The sequence below is a fragment of the Oncorhynchus kisutch genome, linkage group LG19, assembly GCF_002021735.2.
Source record: "Oncorhynchus kisutch isolate 150728-3 linkage group LG19, Okis_V2, whole genome shotgun sequence".
Classification (NCBI taxonomy): domain Eukaryota; kingdom Metazoa; phylum Chordata; class Actinopteri; order Salmoniformes; family Salmonidae; genus Oncorhynchus; species Oncorhynchus kisutch.
In genome coordinates, this window is record NC_034192.2 from 26,852,088 (window position 1) to 26,874,037 (window position 21,950).

The window sequence follows — 21,950 nt, forward strand, 5'->3', positions numbered from 1 at the left end:
ATAGGGGACCCATGTTAAAAATGCTAGCTAACCCGTTAGCTCTCTTAATTGAAAACTGAAATTAAAGTATTGATTTTTGTATTTTCTCCAGACAAATGAAACATCTTTCCGCTAAGCCCACATGATGGCTGAGAGCAGGGCTATTCCTTTAACCCACATTAAACAAAACAAATGGCCTTGTCCAGTCTCGATTCAGACAAAGTCAGTCCCCTAGAAGTAGTGAATAGTTTCCACTAGCATAGAATAGACGCTTACTCGTGGGGTTAGTTAGCAAGTAGTAGGTGATGTCGCCACTGAATGTGCTAAACCCTGCTGTACTCATCCATTGAGTAAAGCAGGCCCTAACTCACTTTGTCAAATTCAATTCGCACAAGAGCTATTTTAGAGCTGATGTCAGATGCTTGTCTACTAATGCATTTTGATTAGTATGAAGTCTTCCCCCCTAATGAGTCGGTGCTTGTGTAATTATCAGCCATCTGATATCTTATCTCTTTGAAGGAGAAACAATGACACTGTGAACAAACTTGCATCTCTTTATCTACACATCAATGGGACTTAAACAGGCTTATTTACATTCCACTACACATCTGACTGAAATCCTCCTTGGTGGGAAGGAATCCAGTGTTTATAAAGTGTCAATCATTTTCAATAGTGAAACAATCCCTTCGGTTGGCTCCTGTTTAGTAATCGCAGTATTGTATAAGGCAGGGGTTCTCAGACTCTTGGGTGCTGGGGACCCCTTTTGTGATAGCAAATTGATCAGAGACCCCTTCATAATCAGAAATCAACTCGAGTGAGATAAAAAATAGCATGCAAGGAGTTTTACTATGACTTTGGACGAACCAAGTCTTGTGCCCTGGGAAGGAACATTTTATAGGCCAACCTCTTGGCATAGGAGAGAACATTATAAAGTTTTCAAGCTAATTTGCTGTAATTTAGCTAAATATTTTCATGGGGCAGGGAGACTTTCTGTTGTTGCAGTTTAAAACTTATATCCGGCAACTCTACACATTTTGCCACGAGGCAGAGATAATAAATTGCAGTTTTAAACATTAAATTGCAGTGCATTTATATTCTAAAAAACATTTAAAAACATAATTGGAGAAGGACTGTGGACACCAATATCCATGTGAGCCTCCAAGGCCCAAAAAAATGTCCTTAAAGGGATACTTCGGGATTTTGTCAATAAGGCCCTTTATCTACTTCCCCAGTGTCAGATGAACTCGTGGATACCATTTTTGTGTTGCTGCACGCACTTTGAAGGAAGTTGCTAACTAGCGCTAGCGAGCAGATACCAATAGACATCCAGTCATTGTGCTAACTCTAAAATCAGCAAAAAAAGAAACGTCCCTTTTTCAGGACCCTGTCTTTCAAAGATAAGGACAGGACTGGCAAAAAGTGCTCTTCACTGACGAGTCGCGGTTTTGTTTCACCAGGGGTGATGGTCGGATTCGCGTTTATCGTCGAAGGAATGAGCGGTACAAAGAGGCCTGTACTCTGGAGCGGGACCGATTTGGAGGTGGAGGGTCCGTCATGGTCTGGGGCGGTGTGTCACAGCATCATCAGACTGAGCTTGTTGTCATTGCAGGCAATCTCAACGCTGTGCATTACAGGGAAGACATCCTCCTCTCTCATGCGGTACCCTTCCTGCAGGCTCATCCTGACATGACCCTCCAGCATGACAATGCCACCAGCCATACTGCTCGTTCTGTGCGTGATTTCCTGTAAGACAGGAATGTCAATGTTCTGCAATGGCCAGCGAAGAAGCCGGATCTCAATCCCATTGAGCACGTCTGGGACCTGTTGGATCGGAGTGTGAGAGCTAGGGCCATTCCCCCCACAAATGTCCAGGAACTTGCAGGTGTCTTGATGGAAGAGTGGGGTAACATCTCCCAGCAAGAACTGGCAAATCTGATACAGTCCATGAGGAAGAGATGCACTGCAGTACTTAATGCAGCTGGTGGCCACACCAGATACTGACGGTTGCTTTGATTTTGTTCCCCCCCCCCCCCCCCTTTGTTCAGGGACACATTATTCAATTTCTGTTAGTCACATGTCTGTGGAACTTTTATATCTCAGTTGTTGAATCTTGTTATGTTTATACAAATACTTACACATGTTAAGTTTGCTGAAAATTGGCAGTGAGATGACGTTTATGTTTTGCTGAGTTTATATACTGTACACAGTAACTAGTTAATTGTGGAAATGGTGGAATGAAAGTGTTTCACAAATTTCTTTATTTTATTTTATTGGGCCCACATAAAACTGCATTTTAATGGTGAATCCTTCTTATTGGTCAACAAAATACGGACCAAAAAACAATACATTGTATTGTATTACACCCTCTAAACTTATTCCACTGATGCCTTGGCCAAAATGTATTTAATCTGTTAGTAAAATGTAATAATGAAATGTAAAAAAATATATAGAACAAAACATTATAATAAAATTAAGAATGAAAAGTATGATTTAAAATATGAAAAAATATACCGTATTTACCAGTCAAAAGTTTGGACACACCTACTCATTCAAGGGTTTTTCTTTATTTTTACTATTTTCTACACTGTAGAATAATAGTGAGGATATCAAAACTATGAAATAACACACGTGGAATCATGTAGTAACCAAAATAGTGTTAAACAAATCAAAATACATTTTCTATTTGAGATTATTCAAAGTAGCCACCCTTTTCCTTGATGACAGCTTTGCAAACTCTAGGCATTCTCTCAACCAGCTTCATGAGGTAGTCACCTGGAATGCATTTAAATTAACAGGTGTGCCTTGTTAAAAGTTAATTTGTGGAATTTCTTTCCTTCTTAATGTGTTTGAGCCTATCAGTTGTGTTGTGACAAGGTAGGGATGGTATACGGAAGATAGCCCTATTTGGTAAAAGACCAAGTCCATATTATGGCATGAACAGCTCAAGTAAGCAAAGAGAAACGACAGGTCATCATTACTTAAAGACATGAAGTTCAGTCAATCCGGGAAAATTTTAAGAACTTTCAAATATTCTCCAAGTGCAGTCGCAAAAACCATCAAGCGTTATGATGATACTGGCTCTCATTCTTTAAGAACTTGATGCCTTAGTTTAGTACCGCTGCCACACTGGTAGTATCATAACACAATAATTAAAGCATTGTTTTCCAACTGTGTATCAATTTATTGTTATCTGAGTTTTGAAAAGAACAGTCTAATTGTCTGTCAATATTTGAATGCATAGCTCTGTCTATGAATTTCACAGTGGAAAATATCCAAGTACATAAACAGTGAATTTGAATTAATATTATGGAGAAATAACACAACTTCTTTCAGACTACATAGCTTGATCAAATTCATTTACAAAACATACTTCTTGCCAGTCACCTGCAGCTAAAATCAAGTCAAATGCTGTGTGTGTCACTCTACACTCTCTCTCCTCTTACAGTGACGATACTGCACACACTGGAGTATCTAGCATCCTGCCTAGGCACCTCTTTGCTCCGTGCATCTAGGAAGGAACCACTTACCTGGTCCAGTCAGTGTGCCCCACCCCCCCTCCCCCACCCGCAAAATACAGTTGACAGATCTTTTTACAAAAGATTATGACAAAATGTGAGCTTAAAGGACACATCTGAGGGTCACATGCCTTTGTGCCCCCTACAGGCATGACACCACTGTTGAGAACCCATGGTATAATGGTTTTAGTTTAAATATGCCACTGTTCCTTGATTTGAAAATACCTTGGACCATATAAAGCACTATGATGTATCGCCCTTCTCTAGGCAGGTATATTTCTCACTGAGAAGATTAATCGCTGAGAACAAGAATACATGAGGCTGAGACTGAAAAACAGGAGTAATATGCAAAGTGGGACCAGGTTTCAGTATTGATCAGATGGCCACATCTGGGGGTTCTGTGTTGGAGTGCCATGAGCCATTTTAAGTAAAAATAGGGTTTTTAGTTTATCAGGGAAGTCAGTGCAGCTGTACCCTTGGTTGTTTCTTCCAGACAGACTACCACATCATACAGACAGTCAACACACCACTCCTACTGTTTGGCCACAGTTATGCTGACAGCTTTTGTTGACTAGTTGAATGAAGTTGTTGAGTGCTCCATAAACACTATCCACTTGGCACTGACGTCAACTCAACATCAATTCCACTTTGGTTCAACGTAATTTGATTGAAATGATGTGGAAACTATGTTGATTCAACAAGTGTGTGCCCAGTGGATAAGACCTCCCATAGAGTACCACAGTATGAGTCATCAAACCCATAAAACCTAGCGGTCACACAGGGAGATGGTTCCAATCGTTAAGGGCTGTGTTTTAGGCTTACCCTGGCGTGACGTTTTGATAACTGTGTAAATCTCTCTAGGACAAGGTGACTTTTATCAATATGTTCACTTGAATTTACACCCCCCCACACACACACACAAATGAAACGCAAATTAGCTGCTAATGTGGCTATCATAAAGAACTACAAATGCCATGATGATCTGGACGAGACAGACGACTCGAGGCAAAGGTAAGAATCTCTGCATTAACTATCTAATGTTAGCTGAATATAATAATGGCTAAATTGGCTACAATTCTTTACATTTACATTTATGTGAACTGTCTTGTGGAAGTTTTAAATTGACACAATACCTGTTCGCAAAGGTGTCAGCCAGAGATGACGTGCAAGAGCTTGGAGGGATGTGTTGTTTTGCATGATGTCTGCTTTGAGGCTAATGATAATTTTCAAATCTAGTAATAAATAGAGCCGAATATATTGATAAAAGTCACCTTGTCCGAGAGAGATCTACATGGTTATCAAAACATCACGCCAGGGTAACGCTTCGAACACATCGAACACATCGACAGCATCCTTGCGTAACATAGTACGCAGCAACAAAAGTTCAACATTCACCTTCTGCTACCATTTCTGTCAAGCTGTCTACACACTGAACGCACTGAAACTGCCTCTGCAACATAATGCTGCAAGGACAACGCAGAGTTTCATTGGAAATTAATGTAATTCTGATGTACCAAAATGCAATGACACTGTCGGTGTGATCGAAGCGTAAGTCTACACGAAACACAGCCCTTATTTGAAGTGTTTCTAAAATTCCCTAAGGGGAAAATTAATAGTGAAAAAATGGTTGGAACCATTTCCCTGTTTGACCGCTAGGTTTTATGGGTATTATGACACCTCCACTGTGGGACTCTATTAGGTCTATCTGTCCCATTGGCCATGATTGATGGTTCCTGTCCATCAATAGTTACTACCCAAATTATTTTTTATTTTTTTAAACTCAGAGCAGGAGGAAGCATACCATAGCGTTAAAAGCAGTTATTCCGATCTCACAGGGTTAATAAACTCAAGGTGACTTATTTTCCCCTGATTTTGAAAAAAAGGAAAATAGGAAAATAGGAAAATATCTTGATGCTGAATTCTGAGAAATGTCAGACTCAGTCTCATACTTCGAAGGTGCAGGCAGCGGGATTCAGGGGATGAGTCACTCTGGATGTGGGATAGAGAGTGAGACTAGGCTAGGCTGGGCTGGCTGGGCTAGCTTTGGCTGTGTTCCTCCTCCTGTGCGTCCAGTCTGTGACAGCGCCTCCGTGTCCAGGGCTACTGCAGGAGGCAGGGCTGAGGCCACTGGATGATTGGTCCTGACAGGTCTCTGGCCATGCGCCTTGAGTGGGGTGGTTGTCAGGAGATAAGGCTTTCGTCACACCCCACTACACAGCCTTGGAAAGGCTCCCATCCCCACCCCTCCCACAGACAGACTGATCCTCCCATGCTGACTGTTTTCACACTCTGATGGGCTACAGCAGGGACCAGGCAGGTGTAACGTAAGCGTGGCATTTACAGGGTGGGAGGGAAGGACAGACAAACATGGCTCTGGTCCATCCTCCTCTCCTTTCTGGACCAATCCCATCCCCTCAAATATTTTGACCTTTATTTTCATTCTGACTTTCATAATTTTAGCAACAAACACTATATATAAAAAGTATGTGGACACCCCTTTAAATGAGTGGTTTTGGCTATTTCAGCCACACCTATTGCTAACAGATGTATGAAATTGAGCACACAGCCATGCAATCTCAATAGACAAACATTGGCAGTAGAATATGTGTTACTGAAGAGCTCAATGACTTTCAACATGGCACCTTCATAGGATGCCATCTTTCCAACAAGTCAGTTCGTGAAATTTCTGCCCTGCTAGAGCTGCCCCGGTCAACTGTAAGTACTGTTATTGTGAAGTGGAAATGTCTAGGAGCAACAACAGTTTAGCCACGAACTGGTAGGAAACACAACCTCAAAGAACTGGATTGCCGAGTGTGGAAATGCATAGTGCGTAAAAATCATCTGTCCTCGGTTGCAACACTCACAACCGAGTTCCAAACTGCCTCTGGAAGCAACGTCAGCACAATAAATGTTCGTCTGGAGTTTCATGAAATGGGTTTCCATGGCCGAGCTGCCGTACACAAGCCTAGGATCACCATGCGCAATGCCAAGCGTCTGCTGGATTGGTGTAAAGCTCCCCGTCACTTGACTCTGGAGCAGTGGAAACACATTCTCTGGAGTGAAGAAGCATTGTGTTCTCTGGAGTGCTGAATCATGCTTCACCATCTGGCATTCCGACAGACGAATCTGGGTTTGGTGAATGCCAGGAGAACGCTACCTGCCCGAATGCATAGTGCCAACTGTAAAGTTTGATGGAGAAGGAATAATGGTCTGGGGCTGTTGTTAATGATTTGGACTAAGCCCCTTAGTTCCAGTGAAGGGAAATCTTAACGCTACAGCATACAATAACATTCTACACGATTATGTGCTTTGTGGCAACTTTGCAGCAACAGTTTGGGGAACGCCCTTTCCTGTTTCAGCATGACAATGCCCCCGTGCACAAAGCAAGGTCCATACAGAAATGGGTTGTCAAAATCGGTGGAAGCTGGCTTCCAAACAGCCCTGACCTCAACCCCATCGAACACCTTTCATAATGAATTAGAACGCTGACTGCAAGCCAGGCCGAATTGCTCAACATTCTTCCCCGACCTCACTAATGCTCTTGTGTCTAAATGGAAGCAAGTCCTCACAGTAATGTTCCAACATCTAGTGGAAATCCTTGCCAGAAGAGTGGAGGCTGTTATAGCAGTGAAGGGGGGACCAACTCCATATTAATGCCCATGATTTTTTGAATGAGATGTTCGACGAGCATACTTTTGGTCACGTAGTGTATTATCATATTTTTTATGCCAAGACAGTATAAGCATATTCATTCCCTGTTAATACTGAATCTAGCATTGGTAATAATAACACTGCTATTTTAATTGAGAACTTTCACTGTCTAGATTCTAATAATACATTGGAATGAATCAGATATACAAATGTCAAATGTTCTCTTTTTTCCCTCGCTGCCAGAGTACTAAGTCACCATATTGCCATTTACAGTCTGCTAAATCCATTGTGTCCTCTTTTCACATTAGCAGCAGCCCGTACAATTGTTGTATGTGGTTAGCCCAGGAGAATTTCCTCATAGTGGGAAGAAATTTCCCTCTGGATCCAGCAGGGAGCACTCCTCCACAGCAGCAGGACAAAGCGGGAGGCCAGAGTAGCCAAAGCGTGTCAGGTGGGATCCACCTGTGACACACAACTCTCAGCCGGGAAACAAAAAACATTGTGTATTTCTCCATTCTGCCTGTGGTATCCGACTGCTGCTCAGAGGCATGTGTCCCTAGCTGTCAGGCCATAGGGTGTGCGAGGCCCATTCATATGAGCTGGATGACACTGAACAGACTGTACTGATATAGACTTCCAGACCCCTTTTTCTCCCCAGTCTAGAGTCCCTCTCTCCGTTTTGCCTCGTTTGTTCTCCTCAATGAATCCTTCTATTGATGTGGTACTGATGACAAATAGCAAATGTGTCTTTCAAACAGGAAATTATTGCACCAGGATCATCCATTGTAAAAAATATTTTTGAGTGTATTCCTCTGTCAGCTGGAATGAGCCAAAGTCACACATTTGGGATAGACAATCCATAAACTGAAAAGTTTGAAAGAACTACATATTTTGTGAGATGTATGGCCAGTAAGCCTAATGGCAAATTGGAGCAGACATTGGGAGAGTGTGTCTGATTGGCGGTACATTACTGGTCCTGGCTGGTGAGTGACAGCAGTGATGCTTCCCACCACCTTGTGAACAGATAGCAGATTGATGTGTTCTTCAGGTGGGTGGGTTGCTGGATGGTGTGGACGCAGCAGCATCCAGATGGCTCATTACTACTGACAGCACTTTGTTTTATCCCCCATACTCACTAAAAGGTCACAGTTTCTGCTGACGTCTGCCCATGCTCTGGGCAGGGGGGTTTACACAAAGAAGTGGGCGATTTAAGAAGGATCTGCAGTACAGTGCTATTGAGTTTATTATTTCTTAGAAATGTAACTAAGACTGAGATGAGTGAGGTGAGGACCAGCACTGTTCCAGGAGCTTTGATATAGCAATGGTAGTAAAGCAGGTAGCATCTTACAGTGATCTTAACAATAATTCCATCGTCCTTCCATATTGCAACTTTTCATTTTTGCACGAGAAACTGTACTTGTGGACCCCAGTATTCTCTATGTATTTGGACCTTGGTGTTTCCAATGTTTGGGTCCTGTGATGCTCTGTGTGTTCAAACTGCAGGGTGTCCAGCGTGTGCTGACTGCAGGCTACCTTGTGTGTCTGGACCCCCAGGATACTGTAGAATGGCAGGGCTGGTGTATGTGGACCCCAGGATTCATGGGCTCCCAGCACAGCCACAGCCAGCCTCAGACATCAGCCACAACCAGCCTCCTCAGATCAGCCTGAGAGCGTTTAATGTGGCCGGCTTGGCTGTGCTCACACCAGCAGCTCCCATGGAGCTCAGCGGTACATTTAAGCCACAAGAATTAGGAGGGAGAGAATGTTTGGGCCCTATTCTCCCCCTCAGTCTATGATTAATCCCGTCATCCCGCAGAAAACACTATCATTATCAATTCCCCTGGATCCAGTGGCAGGATTTCTGTGATTATTTTCTTCAAAGACCTTCTATCTATGTGGTCATTATTTCTGCCGGGAACTTTTTCTCTGGCTCCGCACAAACAGATGATGCCAGAAATGAAAAGAGCTAGGGGAAAAATACAAAAGAAAAAAAAAACATTCAAAAACGAACACGGAAGATTTCACCACAAGAAAATAATTGATGGTTTGTAATACAATGGAGATTGTGGTGGTAAAGGCTTTCATAGGGTTCATATCATGGTTATGCTGACAAGTTGATGATGACAGGCAGACAGACAATGGCACAAATATAGATATGTGGCGTATCGGCTTTGTTGGTTTAGATCTGGAAAGGCTTCCAGGAAATGTTACATTTAGTCATATTGGCATTATGCATTCCCCACACCTCTTTTATTACAACAATACATTGGTCTTTTTGACATGTTGATGACACACAGAGAATCTGATGAATATCCCCTTGATTTGTTTAGTTATGGAACGGCTACAAGGACATTTACAATTAGTCAAAACGGCATTGTATGTATCCTACATGATTTATTTTCTATTGTAATTTAATTGGAGCTTTGAGCACACAAATGCAGTATTGAAATACCGATCAATGCCAAAAAGATTTCACTGTTGAAATTAGCCAGAGGCACTTTGGTTTTGTGTTTCACGGCATTATAGCTTTCTCTCTCTTTTCACACTGAAAGCATTCCGGATGACTGCTACTTAAGAGAGACTTTCTAGACAAAAGAATATGGAGTCTACAGCGAATAGAACTGTGCATGGCTTATAAAGAAATAAACATTACACTAGTCACTCAGAGGCACAGAACTAATACTTATGATATTTGGCCTCTGTTTTGAGGGAAAAATAACCAAAGGCAATATTTCCAGAATCATGTTCATATCAAGTGCAGCCAGTTGGTGGATCACACGCATTTATCAAACATATATTGAATTTGGGGTGGTTAATGGAGTAATTTGATAATGGCCATAGAGAACAATGGTACTGGTCCGCTCGAAAAAAAAAGAAGAGAGTTTACATTGAGCTAATGTCCCTCGACCTTTTCAGTGTTTGAGAAGAGTGCGAGGAATCAGACGGGCTAAGGTAAAATGGCTGTTGAATAGTTTTGGAAAAAAAGAACACTTCATCCTCTTCCATTCTAATCTTCAATACTGCCACACAAAAATACTGTAATTTATAACGAAGACATTTAATGCATCTGGAGAGCTGGCATTTACAATGAGTTGTGTCAGAAACGAGAGAGAAAGAGAGCGAGAGAGAGAGAGAGGGAGAGAGAGAGCAGATTATTTAGTGGGCCTGACGAAGGTAGCTAATTAGCATCTGTCACTCAGCAGGCAGGGCTGCCGTGGAGAGGTTGATTCAGTGCCCCGCTGCCAGTGCTACTGCCAATTATCAATGAACACATTGGAGAGCCATGTTAAAGAGCTGTGTTCATATAGGAAAGCACATTTACGAAATTCAAATGACTATATTCTGGGGACCATGAAGAAAGAAGCAATATCAATATATTTTTATTTTCACTCAAGCTGCAGTTTAAAACTGTTTCTCTAGAAATTGCATATTCATCTCAGAGATTTTTATGAGCTGAATTTATGGTACACACATCCAGAGTGATGCCGTTGCTTTGGCCTGTGGAAGCTAGTTGTGGAACTCATGCATAATACATTGATGTTGTCAGTTATACTCAGATGAACAGACAAAAATGAGCCATACTCAATCAGAAATGCAATGATACCAGCTAAATGGATCCTGCCACCCAACAATCATCCTCAGGGAATTTTGACTGGACCTATGCTTTTGTAATGTTTACTTAAACTGCCAGACATAGGAAGTATACACAGCTCCAGTCTGAGAGGATGACTTTCGCCAGACTCTCCTTGATGTTGTGGCTGCTCTGGGGTTAGTTGTGCTGATTGAGGATCTGTCTGGCTAGCCTAGGTACGTGAAATGTGCTACTGGATCTGTCTCCTTCCACCTCCTCCAGTCTGGACAGATATGATCCTGAGCCTCCACTTCGCCCTGTGAGCTAGGGTTGAGGAGAGTTGAGATTGTGTTATGAATGGGCTAACAGAAGAGGGAAGTTAGAGAGATAATTAACTCTGAAATTACAGTGGTATAATTAGGAGGTGATCCCCCTCAGACCGTATCAACTTAGCTCATAATGACTCTTTTTCATTTTAGGGAGATGAAAAGGGACACAGAGACAATTGCTGGGCCTCCTCTCACTCTGATGAGGTATTTTCCAATCACTTCTCACAGCTTCTGACAAGTGATTTAACCACAGGCAATTTCAACAAATGGCTGCTCTGTCTCTTGCAGTGAATTATGTCCATGGTTGGACAAAGGGATTGGGAAAAATGTTGATGAACATGAAAAAAATATAAAAAATATCACCACTCTAGTATGGAAGAAATGATGAAGACATCAATTTAAAAACATCATTATGACAATTGTGTACAAATACAGAACAACTCAAAAGTTTGGACACACCTACTCATTCATGTCTTTTTCTTTATTTCTACTATTTTCAACATTGTGATTTCTACTATTTTTACATTGTTATTAATACAATTTTCTAAATTTCTACAATTTTCACACATGTTCTACAACGTAGAATAATAGTGAAGACATCAAACTATGAAATAGCACATATGGAATCATGTACTAACCAAAAAAAACGAAGAAAAAAATATTTTAGATGTTATATTCTTCAAAGTTACCACCCTCTCAACTAGCTTCACCTGGAATGCTTTTCCAACAGTCTTGAAGGAGTTTCGACATATGCTTAGCACTTGTTGGCTGCTTTTCCTTCACTCTGCGGTCCAACTCACCACAAACTATCACAATGGGGTTGAGGTTGGGTGATTGTGGAGGCCAGGTCATCTGACGCAGCACTCCATTACTCTCCTTCTCGGTCAAATAGCCCTTGCACAGCCTGGAGGTGTGTTTTGGGGTCATTGTCCTGTTGAAAAAAGAAAATGTTATTCCCACTAAGCGCAAACCAGATGGGGTGGCGTATCGCTGCAGAATGCTGAGGTAGCCATGCTGGTTAAGTGTGCCTTGAATTCTAAATAAATCACAGACAGCGTCACCAGCAAAGTAACCCCACACCATCACACCTCCTCCTCCATGCTTCACGGTAGAACCACACATGCAGAGATCATCTGTTCACCTACTCTGTGTCTCACAAAGACACAGTGGTTGGAACCAAAAATCTCCGGTCTAATGTCCATTGCTCATGTCCATTGCTCATGTTTCTTGGCCCAAGCAAATCTCTTCATCTTATTGGTGTTCTTTAGTTGTGGTTTCTTTGCAGCAATTCGACAATGAAGGCCTGATTCACGCAGTCTCCTCTGAACAATTGATATTGAGATGTGTCTGTTACTTGAACCCTGTGAAGCATTTATTTGGGCTGCAATCTGAGGTGCAGTTAACTTAATGAACTTATCCTCTGCAGCAGAGGTAACTCTGGGTCTTTTCTGTATTGACTGAACTTCATGTCCTAAAATAATGATGGACTGTCACAACACAGTTGATTGGCTCAAAAGCATTAAGAAGGAATACAATTCCACAAATGGACTTTTAACAAGGTACACCTGTTAGTTGAAATGCATTCCAGGTGACTACCTCATGAAGCTGGTTGAGAGAATGCCAAAAGTGTGCAAAGCTGTCATCAAGGCTACTTTGATGAATCTCAAATGTAAACAATATTTTGATTTGTTTAAAACTTTTTTTGTGTGTTATTTCATAGTTTTGATGTCTTCACTATTATTCTACAAAGTAGAAAATAGAAAAAATAAAGAAAACCCTTGAATGAGTAGGTGTTCCCCAACTTTTGACTGGTACTGTATATTCTAGTGTAACGGCCGTTATTGGTGGTGGAAGAAGAGGACCAATGCGCAGCGTGGTATGTATCCATAATATAATTTAACGAGACTGAATACAAAATACAAAAGAACAAGAGAATCAAAATCAAAACCGAAACAGTCCCGAATGGTGCAAACACTGAAACGGAAAATAATCACCCACAACTCAAGGGTGAAAACAGGCTACCTACGTATGGTTCTCAATCAGGGACAACGATAGACAGCTATCTCTGATTGCGAACCATACCAGGCCAAACACAGAAATCCCAAATCATAGAAAAAAAAACATAGACTGCCCACCCCAACTCACGCCCTGACCATACTAAAACAAAGAAAAAATAAAGGAACTAAGGTCAGAACGTGACATCTAGCTACATTGTGTATGCACAATGTGTACGCACAGTACACACTGTGTATGCACAATATATTCTATTGCAGTGAATGCACTTTAAAATCTACAAACTGCAATGTGTATGTTAATTAGTGGTGAGACAAGGCAGGTTGTGTAAGAAAGAAAAGCATTCCCACCATGAAGGTTCAGATAAGGATTTGGTAACGGTGTTCTCCTTTTCTCCCATCTGTCTGTGCAGCCCTGTGTTTCCCTGCAGCCGGTTTATGGGTCAACAACGCAAATGCAGTGTGGGGGCCTGGGAAGCACTGGGAGGCACCCAGAGCATGACGCAGAGCAGTGCTGGCATCTACCCCAGACTACCCCAAACAAAGACCCAACCAAAGAGACAGAAACTCTCACAGGCCCTTTCCCACCATGGCTTAGTCTATTGCCATCACAAAATACCAAAGACACCCCTAAAAATGCATGACAAACATAGCACAGATACAGATTATTAGTGCATATCATGTTTCCCTATGCTCTTTAGTATATTTTGTATTATTTAGCATTTCCTTCCGTAAGTTGGTCGATTTTTGGGGGGGTAAAATCGAGTACTATAGTGAATTGGCTGCGTAGTTAAATAAGCATTAAGTGATGATAAAGGAGATGTCTGCTTCTCTGAAAGGCAACATTCCCCATGTGTAGCATGGTGTGCTGTGCACCTGAGCACCCTGGCATAAGAATCAACACTATTATGCCCCGCATGTCTCTTCCTCTCCTATGCTCTCCTCCGCTTTACCACTGTCCACACAGAACAGGCAATAAAACAGACACTACTGTTTCAATTTGGGCCATATGGGTTACAGATGACTCCCAGAGTGTGTTTGACCAAAACATAGGTCCCTTTACTGCTGCAACCTAGTCTCAGAGCATTTGATATGATTCTGTAATTACATTTGGGATACTCCATTTAGTATGATATGTTACAGTTCGTATGGTTTGTATTAATTTGTGGATGTCCATCACCCATTTTATATGATATGTTATGAATTACAATTCATATTATATGTTACAAATTTGTGAAATGTACAATATGTTACAAATTCTGGCTAGGTGGAAAACGTTAGCTATCTGGCTAATGTTAGGCTAGGGGTTAGGGGTTAGTTTAGGGTTAAGTTTAGGAGTTAGGCTAAAGGTTTAAGGTTAGGGTTAGGGTTAGCTAACATGCTAAGTAGTTGCAAAGTCGTTTAAAAGTAATAAGTAGTTGATAAGATAAAATGCTAATGTTGTCCGTGATGAGATTTGAACTCACAGCCTTAAGGTTCCTAAACATTTGCGTTATACACCCATCCACCCCAAGTCTTATGTAACCATACTAAATGTAACATATCATACTAATTTGAGTGTCCCTGATTCACTTTTCTATGTTACATCTAGTCTATGAGACCAGGCTGCTGACTATTCTGGCAGCGAGATTAATTTCAACTTGGAGGTATATGCCATAAATTAGAACAGACTCCCAGGCTCTATATGTGAGGAGGAGAGATGTATTGTAATAACGCATTGCATTTACCAACCTTTGCCACGGCATGGTAGCTAGGCAAATCACAAAACAGTAGGCTAGACGTAGGCTAGATGTAGGCTAGACGTGTCTGTTTTGATGTTGCATACACTCCTGCTCCATATTACAGGACCCAGTCGTCCAGTTCTATATGGTGTTAATGGAAGGACATTGTCTTTCTAGAGACACATAGTGCTGATGTTTTTAATGTTTCCATCATGGCTTCCTCACTACAGTATACATCAATTTACAGAGCTGTTTCCTCCACTGCCTTACTGCCATGCCCCCTGTCTGTTTCCCACATGGCCTATGCAGCTAGCACTGCCAAATAACTTATATCATACCTATTTTCATTGTTATGATTACCTGAGATTGATGAAAGCAATTGGCTCAATAAAAATATGAAATGCTATCACACGTCTCGAACATATCACCATTTACTGTGAAACTCCATGATTTATAGCACCTCTGTGTGAGGCTGTAGGGCCCAATGGGTCACAGTGTTGTCAACAACACCCATTTACAAAGTCAATATGGGTCATAGACACTAAACACAACTCCTGAACTTGCCCTAGTCTATGATCAGTCAGTAGTAAAATTATCTTCAGTCAACAACTATTGTGAATAATGCTAATGCATGGTAATGCACAATTATCAGACCCACTGCTTGATAATGCATAATGTGATCATCATTTCCAAAGGGGTTATAACTTTATTGTAACCTGTATGAAATCGTGTTTGTTTTCCCCATTGGTCTATTTCCTTTTTTTTTTTTTTTACATCTGAAGTTTTTTTGACAGCTGACTTTGACAACTAAAATGGGTGGGGCAAATATAATTTCAGCTAATTGGAAATGATAAACCGAATACCTCAATTTGGTGTACCCGGGCTCCGTGTAGCCGCTTCTGCCTGTCAAGCTCCGCCTTCTGTTCTCTGTGGAGACGCGAGGCAGGCAGGGGAGGCAGTCGCGTTTTCCTGGCTGTGTGTGTACTGTATGCCAGTTCGCCAGCGAGACCACGGTACAGTACAGTACATCTAGTTACAGTTAGCAGATCCACATAGAATTGATGTATGTAGACTGACGCATACGTTGAGCAGGTACCGGTTCCTTCCTGAATCAGACAACTGGGACCAACCATGGACCTATTCGAGTTTGACTTCTTTAGGGACTGGGAACTGGAGCAACAGTGGTACGTACAAGTGTATATATATTTTTTATTTCCGTTATGTTTAACGTCTTTGTTCGATGCTGGGAACTGAACATCGATGCGCCCGGGAATTTGGTGTTGGGCTCCTGGAATGCTCGCATTCCTTCTCTGAACGCATTAAAGTGAGAGATGACTGTTATGAATTATTCTACAGTCCTCTTCGTGTCTGCGCGGTACCTCTATTGTCATATTTTGCGTTGTAGGACAAGTAGTGGTAGAAAGTGTTCGGTGCGCACTCACATCTATGCACCTAATGCCTCCTCATGAATGGGGGAAGTTCGCCCTTTGCTGGTTTTGCGCTCCATATACTACTGTATGTCTGTATGTCAGCTTCAAATTTATCGGGATCATTTGATTCGCAATTGCATAGTTTTCACCCTGAACATGGGTTTCATAGGGCTTTATAGAGGTCGCCAATGTAGCTGCTGTGGATAAATTGCATGACAACTGAATCAAATGCCCTTGTCTGTCTTATTATTGTTTGTAAATATCCCTGCTATTCTTTGTCAGATAATTTACTCTAAAACACATTTTAGGCATTTGTGTAGGCCTATTGTAAAGTTTGTAATATATTTTATGGATCAAATAGATTGTGGTTTAGGATGGTTTAGGATTAAACAATGAAGTAATTACCTGAACATATTATTGCACTTCAGTTTCATATGCCAGTATGTACATTGTCTAGTATGTGCATTATTATATATTTTTTTTTACCTATTGCAATAATACTATTTCTATCCATATAATGTTTTAATTTCAAATGTGTGTGCTACTAATGTTTGTACACTGTCATTTGGATGCCATTGACTCCCAAAAGATTGGGGTGTTCTATTCATTGTCAGAAGCAGCACCAGCACATGGTGAGACAGTAGACTTTGTTGTTTTACCTTCTCCATCCATTAATTCATTCATTCATCCCTCCACTTAGTTCTCCTCTCCCCACTCCCTCACACAATAGTTAAAACCACAGAATAATTCATACATTCAGCATCAATTGTTTTATCTTCTCATCTTAGATTCATGTACTAGGCCTACTCTAGCTGATGAAGTGCTACTGTGCATTTAGACTGTTGAATCCCCACACCATCAGGGCTTGCTAATCACGTTTGTTTCCATTGCTGCTTTGCTCATTGGATGCTGCGATACTTATTACATTAGTTGATTTTTGAGACACCTCTTTGGTTGAGTTGTTTCCATTCAGATGCATTCGATTCAGATCATGTCTCTTCATTTCCCCTCTGTCTCTGAGAGTGATAGACTGGAATGGAACGTCTTAGCTGTACACAAAGTGCTAATTACAACTTTCCATCAAAATACCCTTCCTTGCAATGTCATATCCCCTAGGCTGTTTCACAAAATGATTGAGTGATTGAGAATCTTTCATGCTGCTGTAGTTGGTTTATAATGGTTGGTGGGATCTGGAGGTATACGTTGGGCGTGCTCAATGTGACCACAGTAACATGATCTATTAAATAACCAGATCACACCTTAGGCCTACCTGCAAGAGTTAAAATCATTTGAAGGAGGTTACATTGGTATTATGTAATTCAGCTTGAAGGACAGGCATGAATGAGATATGTTTGTTTACATATATTTGTATTACAGCAAATAGGAAATAGAAAAAGGCTGCACATGTCTTCCTTGCACATATCATCAAGTATGATCTCTCACAGAGTGTAGATTATTTCCATTGATTGATGCCTGCCATTACTATACTGCTTTGGCTTCTGAAATAGGTTTTTTCTTTCCGCTTCACAACTAGAACGTGTGATAGTGATGTTAAATTATGTCCACCTCTTAAGCCAAGGGCAATATCCCAACACGGATATTGATTTTAATTTGATTACTCTCATGCTGGTTTAGGTAGAGCAAGTGTTGGGTATAATCAAGTCAAATTCAGTCAGTTCCACGGTGAGAAGGAGTCAGTGAGGTGGGAAATGAGCTCCAGAGAGAGAGAGGGAGAGGGCGAGAGAGAGAGCAGGATGTACAGAGGGAGTGACGGGCTGAGAGTGCCACCACACAACACTACACCACACCAGCAGTAGTGAGAAAAGATGAGGCTGGGTGCTGGGGATATGTGGAGGGCTAGGGCCGGTGGTGTAGTTGTACTTCGCTCCAATCAGCCAGTCATATATTATGGCCTCAGCACCAGTAATAGCAGTTAAACCTCATTTGATGAAGGTCATGGTCCTCCCCTTCTTTCCATAATGGTTTCTCGTCACTCAAGGGGGAATTAGCAGATAGACGGGGAATTGACGCCTGTGTGTGGATATATATGCCTGGACTACTGTACTGTACACTGTGATGCTTCACTCTGTTGGCATTGTGAGGACAAATTAGAAGTCATTAAAGTAACACCTCCAAATAATGTGTGCTAAAGCCTGTTTTATGGACATCCACACCTTGGAATGGGTCTAACTCAGCCCTTTAAATAAGGCCTAGCTATTTATTGTCACTTTCTCTTTTAATTTTCGAGCTACATTATGTCTTGACTGATCCCCAGGGATTACCCTATGACTCCAGTGTTTTTCTCGTGAAATAGTCATTTTCCCTTTTACTTGTACTTCTCAGCAGGGACTGCTGTCCAAATAATTCATTTTTATTTGGCTGGAAATGTGTAAAGCCTTGCAGCGTTGCCGGACGGTGAAAATAGAAAAAGAGAGTCTCTTTGAGGCTATGTGGGTATTGGATATGTAAAGTGATACTGGCAAGGTCCCTGCCTGGTGAACCAGGATGGAAGGAAAAATAAAATCTTAAATCTACTTCTACTGATATTCTCACCAAAGGGGCCCAAGAGCTCTGTAATTCTGAACCGATGTGTCTGGGGGATTAAACTGCTATGGCGGCAATATCAATGGATAAAGAAAACGCTTCTGAATTAAATAGTATAACGACTTATTAAGATGGTTCAACGGACCATCATAATTATTAGATAAAAATACAGCTCACTGTAGTGTAAATCAGACCTTTGAGCAAATACATTCATTAGAAGTGGATGTGAGGTGTACAGTATGATGACTATTATGTGTGGACATAATGGGTGTCTTATTGCTGTAATATAAGATAGTGCCCATAGAGCAGTGGTTGTTGTATGAAACACTGGGCTTTCTGTGGATGTATATAACCCGGTCTCGGTTCGACATTTATATTTATTCAGTTTGGTCAAAATCTGTTTTCAGAATTTCTCCACATTTTTGTAAGCTGTGCCTTGCAGTCCCTTTTCTGCAGTTTTAGTCACGGGGATTTTGTTTTCTCAAGGTCTCCAGCAGACCCACCACATTCCGCCCTGGTGCGCAGACCACAGCTGGGGGGGGGCATATATAAAGTGCACCTGAGGAGCCTCTCTCAATGCCAATCTCATTTGTGCCCGGCGTGAAGAGACGGCCATGCCAGGCAGCCTGGTGGCATCTCTCTGCCCGTCCACCTCCTTTACGCTCCGTCACCGTGACACGGGTGCAGGCTCGCAGTGGTTGGCATCCTGGCTCTGCCTGACGAGTCCGCTGCCTCGAGGACTCGCTCTGCCATCTGCCAATGAGCAGCGAGTGCTGTGGAATGATAAAGCAGAGCCTCTCAGTGATCATGCACTTTGGAGACTAAAGGTGAGGGTATCATGGCCCTTCTGCCCTCCGGTCCAGTGTGCAATTAACAAGTTCATCTGGAGCAGCTCTTCCTGTCAGACCTGGGAGACCTCACCTCACTAATATCCACCTGGCCTCGGCCAAGAGCTGGACTGAAGCTGGCAGAGGGGAGAGACCGGGGAGGGGGGGGGGAGTATTTGATATGTGTCTCAATCAAAGGATTTCTCTTTTGTCCTTGGCTGGGTGTAAATAGCCTGTGGTGGTGTTGGAAAGTGTATATTTCTGTGATGGAGAGAGAAAAGTATTGAAGATACTGTAAGTACAAAACAGTAGAGGAGGAATTGTATACAAATAATTATCCTTGACTGTCTAGTAGCCTGTCTAGTGTGATGTCAGCGGTTGAGAGTACCCTTATGGCGCCTACTACAGAACTATAGGATCAGGACCCCCCCCCCCCCTCCCACACACACACACACACACACTTCCTCCCTTCTACGTGCACCCCTGCATCGTACAATCAGAAAACATGTGCCTACCTTTATCATCACACCTGTCTGTCACAGTCTATCAGGCCTCTGTCCTCCACTAGTTCCCCAGTACAGTGTTGGAGGGGAGGAGAGGGCATTCCCTAAGGCTCAGGCAAATATGACCCCGACTTCCAGTCCTTCACTACCAGCTATCCCGATCCATATAAGATCCTGAATTCCTGGCAGGCACTCCTCCTAGCACCCGCTACAGTTCATAACTCTGCACTAATTAGTGCACTAATTAATAAGGACTGTAGTGATGGCAAAATTGAGGTAAATGGGAATTAAACAGGCTTGGCCAAGCAGGCTTGACACTGTTCTCACACCACCATGTGAGCAGAGAGGAAAGGCTGGTGTGAATGTGGATATGGAGGAGACCATGTGAAGTGGGAAGAAGAGTCAAGACTCTATGCACGCTTGAATGGACAGACTGGTTTTTAAATATTCGGTACACTTGTGGAGAATCTACCCTCCTTCTAATCTGTTACAATGTTGTAATACTTAGTTCATCGTCATGTTACATTCTATGAACTGTGTTCTTCTTGGATAAGGACTATGTAGCTTATTACATCAAGCCCTGCTTAGGGGAAAGCTCTATCAACTCTGGGAATTTTAGAGTTTTATTGAATTCCAGCTGATAGGACTTGAGTGAACATTTGAGTGCCTTCTATGCACTAGCTGTTCTTTGGGGAGAAATGCTGCTTTATTATGTGCTGTATTTTCCCTGTTTGCATCGGCTTTTGATGTCCCCGTGGACTCTCATATATTTAGTTTACCCTTCATTCATTCTGTTGTTATTAAGCCTCTACCACCAAAATGGAGAACATTTGAACAGTTCTCAGAACAGTAAGTGTTAGAGAAGTTAAAGAGGTTCATTAGAGCAAAGCAGTAATGAAACTAACAGCTCTGACATTTTCTCTCATCAGCCGCCAAAGTTGTATTAACTTGGTGGAATAAACCCACTTCTGAGATAACCATTCAAACGATAATTGAATTAAACAAGCAAAAAAATATTTGCCCGGTGAAAATAATTGAAATCTACAAGCAAATAAATTTGAGCACGGGTCCTCGTCAAGGCTGCCGTGTTGTATCGTCACCTGATTGGTCGGGCTATAGCTTGAGTACCTCCAAGTTAATAGCATGCCTTACTGCCACTGAGCAATTTACTTTCCAACTTCAAAGGTCAGTGCCTCCATTGAAAGCAGTGTATGACAAATAAGATGATTCAGTGGAGCCAGGCGAGGAACGGTCGAGATCTTTTTCTCTCTCATGGTAAATCAGTTTGTTTTAGGATGACCTTTTGTGATTGGTCCAGTGTAAGCCAAAGGAAATTGCAAATTCTTTCAAGAGAACATACTATTCATGGCCATTTGGAATAAGCAAAGGTATTTGTCTCTTCTGCCAGAGAACTGAGCTTGTTGTGACATTATTTCACTGTTTGCTTTGTGAAGCCGTTCTGAATAGGCTCGGAATTGACATGCTGGATAAGTGACTGACCAACATTGTACAATGTAATGGGCTGTATAGAACACAGGTTTACTAATAGTGTATGTCAACTCCCTCTAGGCTTTATCATCACACAACTGCTTTGCTTTTATAAGGTGCAACAAAATAAGGTACAATATAATATTATGAATCTACATTTAATCATGAATGAGCTAGTCCAGTTTATGATCGTAGAGTATTCACACATACTGAATGCAAGTAACTTCCTCCCCCCATCCTCCTCATCACTGTAGAAAAAGGGAGAGGTAGCTAGTGGAATATATTTGCAGGCCCTCCTCTCCACTCCGGCAGAGAGCACAAAGGAAGCCTGGTGTCTGGCTGCCTGTGAATGAATCACACCTTGTTTGTTTGGGGAGACA

At 41.9% G+C, this 21,950-nt stretch overlaps 1 protein-coding gene across 1 annotated transcript in view; it reads left to right on the top strand.

Annotated features, from left to right (window-relative positions):
* The first annotated feature begins 15,728 nt into the window (after positions 1-15,728).
* Positions 15,729-21,950, top strand: part of LOC109910096 (AF4/FMR2 family member 2-like) — a 171,903-nt gene continuing 165,681 nt past the window's right edge. The window contains exon 1 of the mRNA XM_031798063.1: positions 15,729-15,962. Within this exon, the coding sequence (XP_031653923.1) occupies positions 15,910-15,962 (53 nt within the window). The 5' untranslated portion in view covers positions 15,729-15,909. The remainder of the gene's footprint in view (positions 15,963-21,950) is intronic.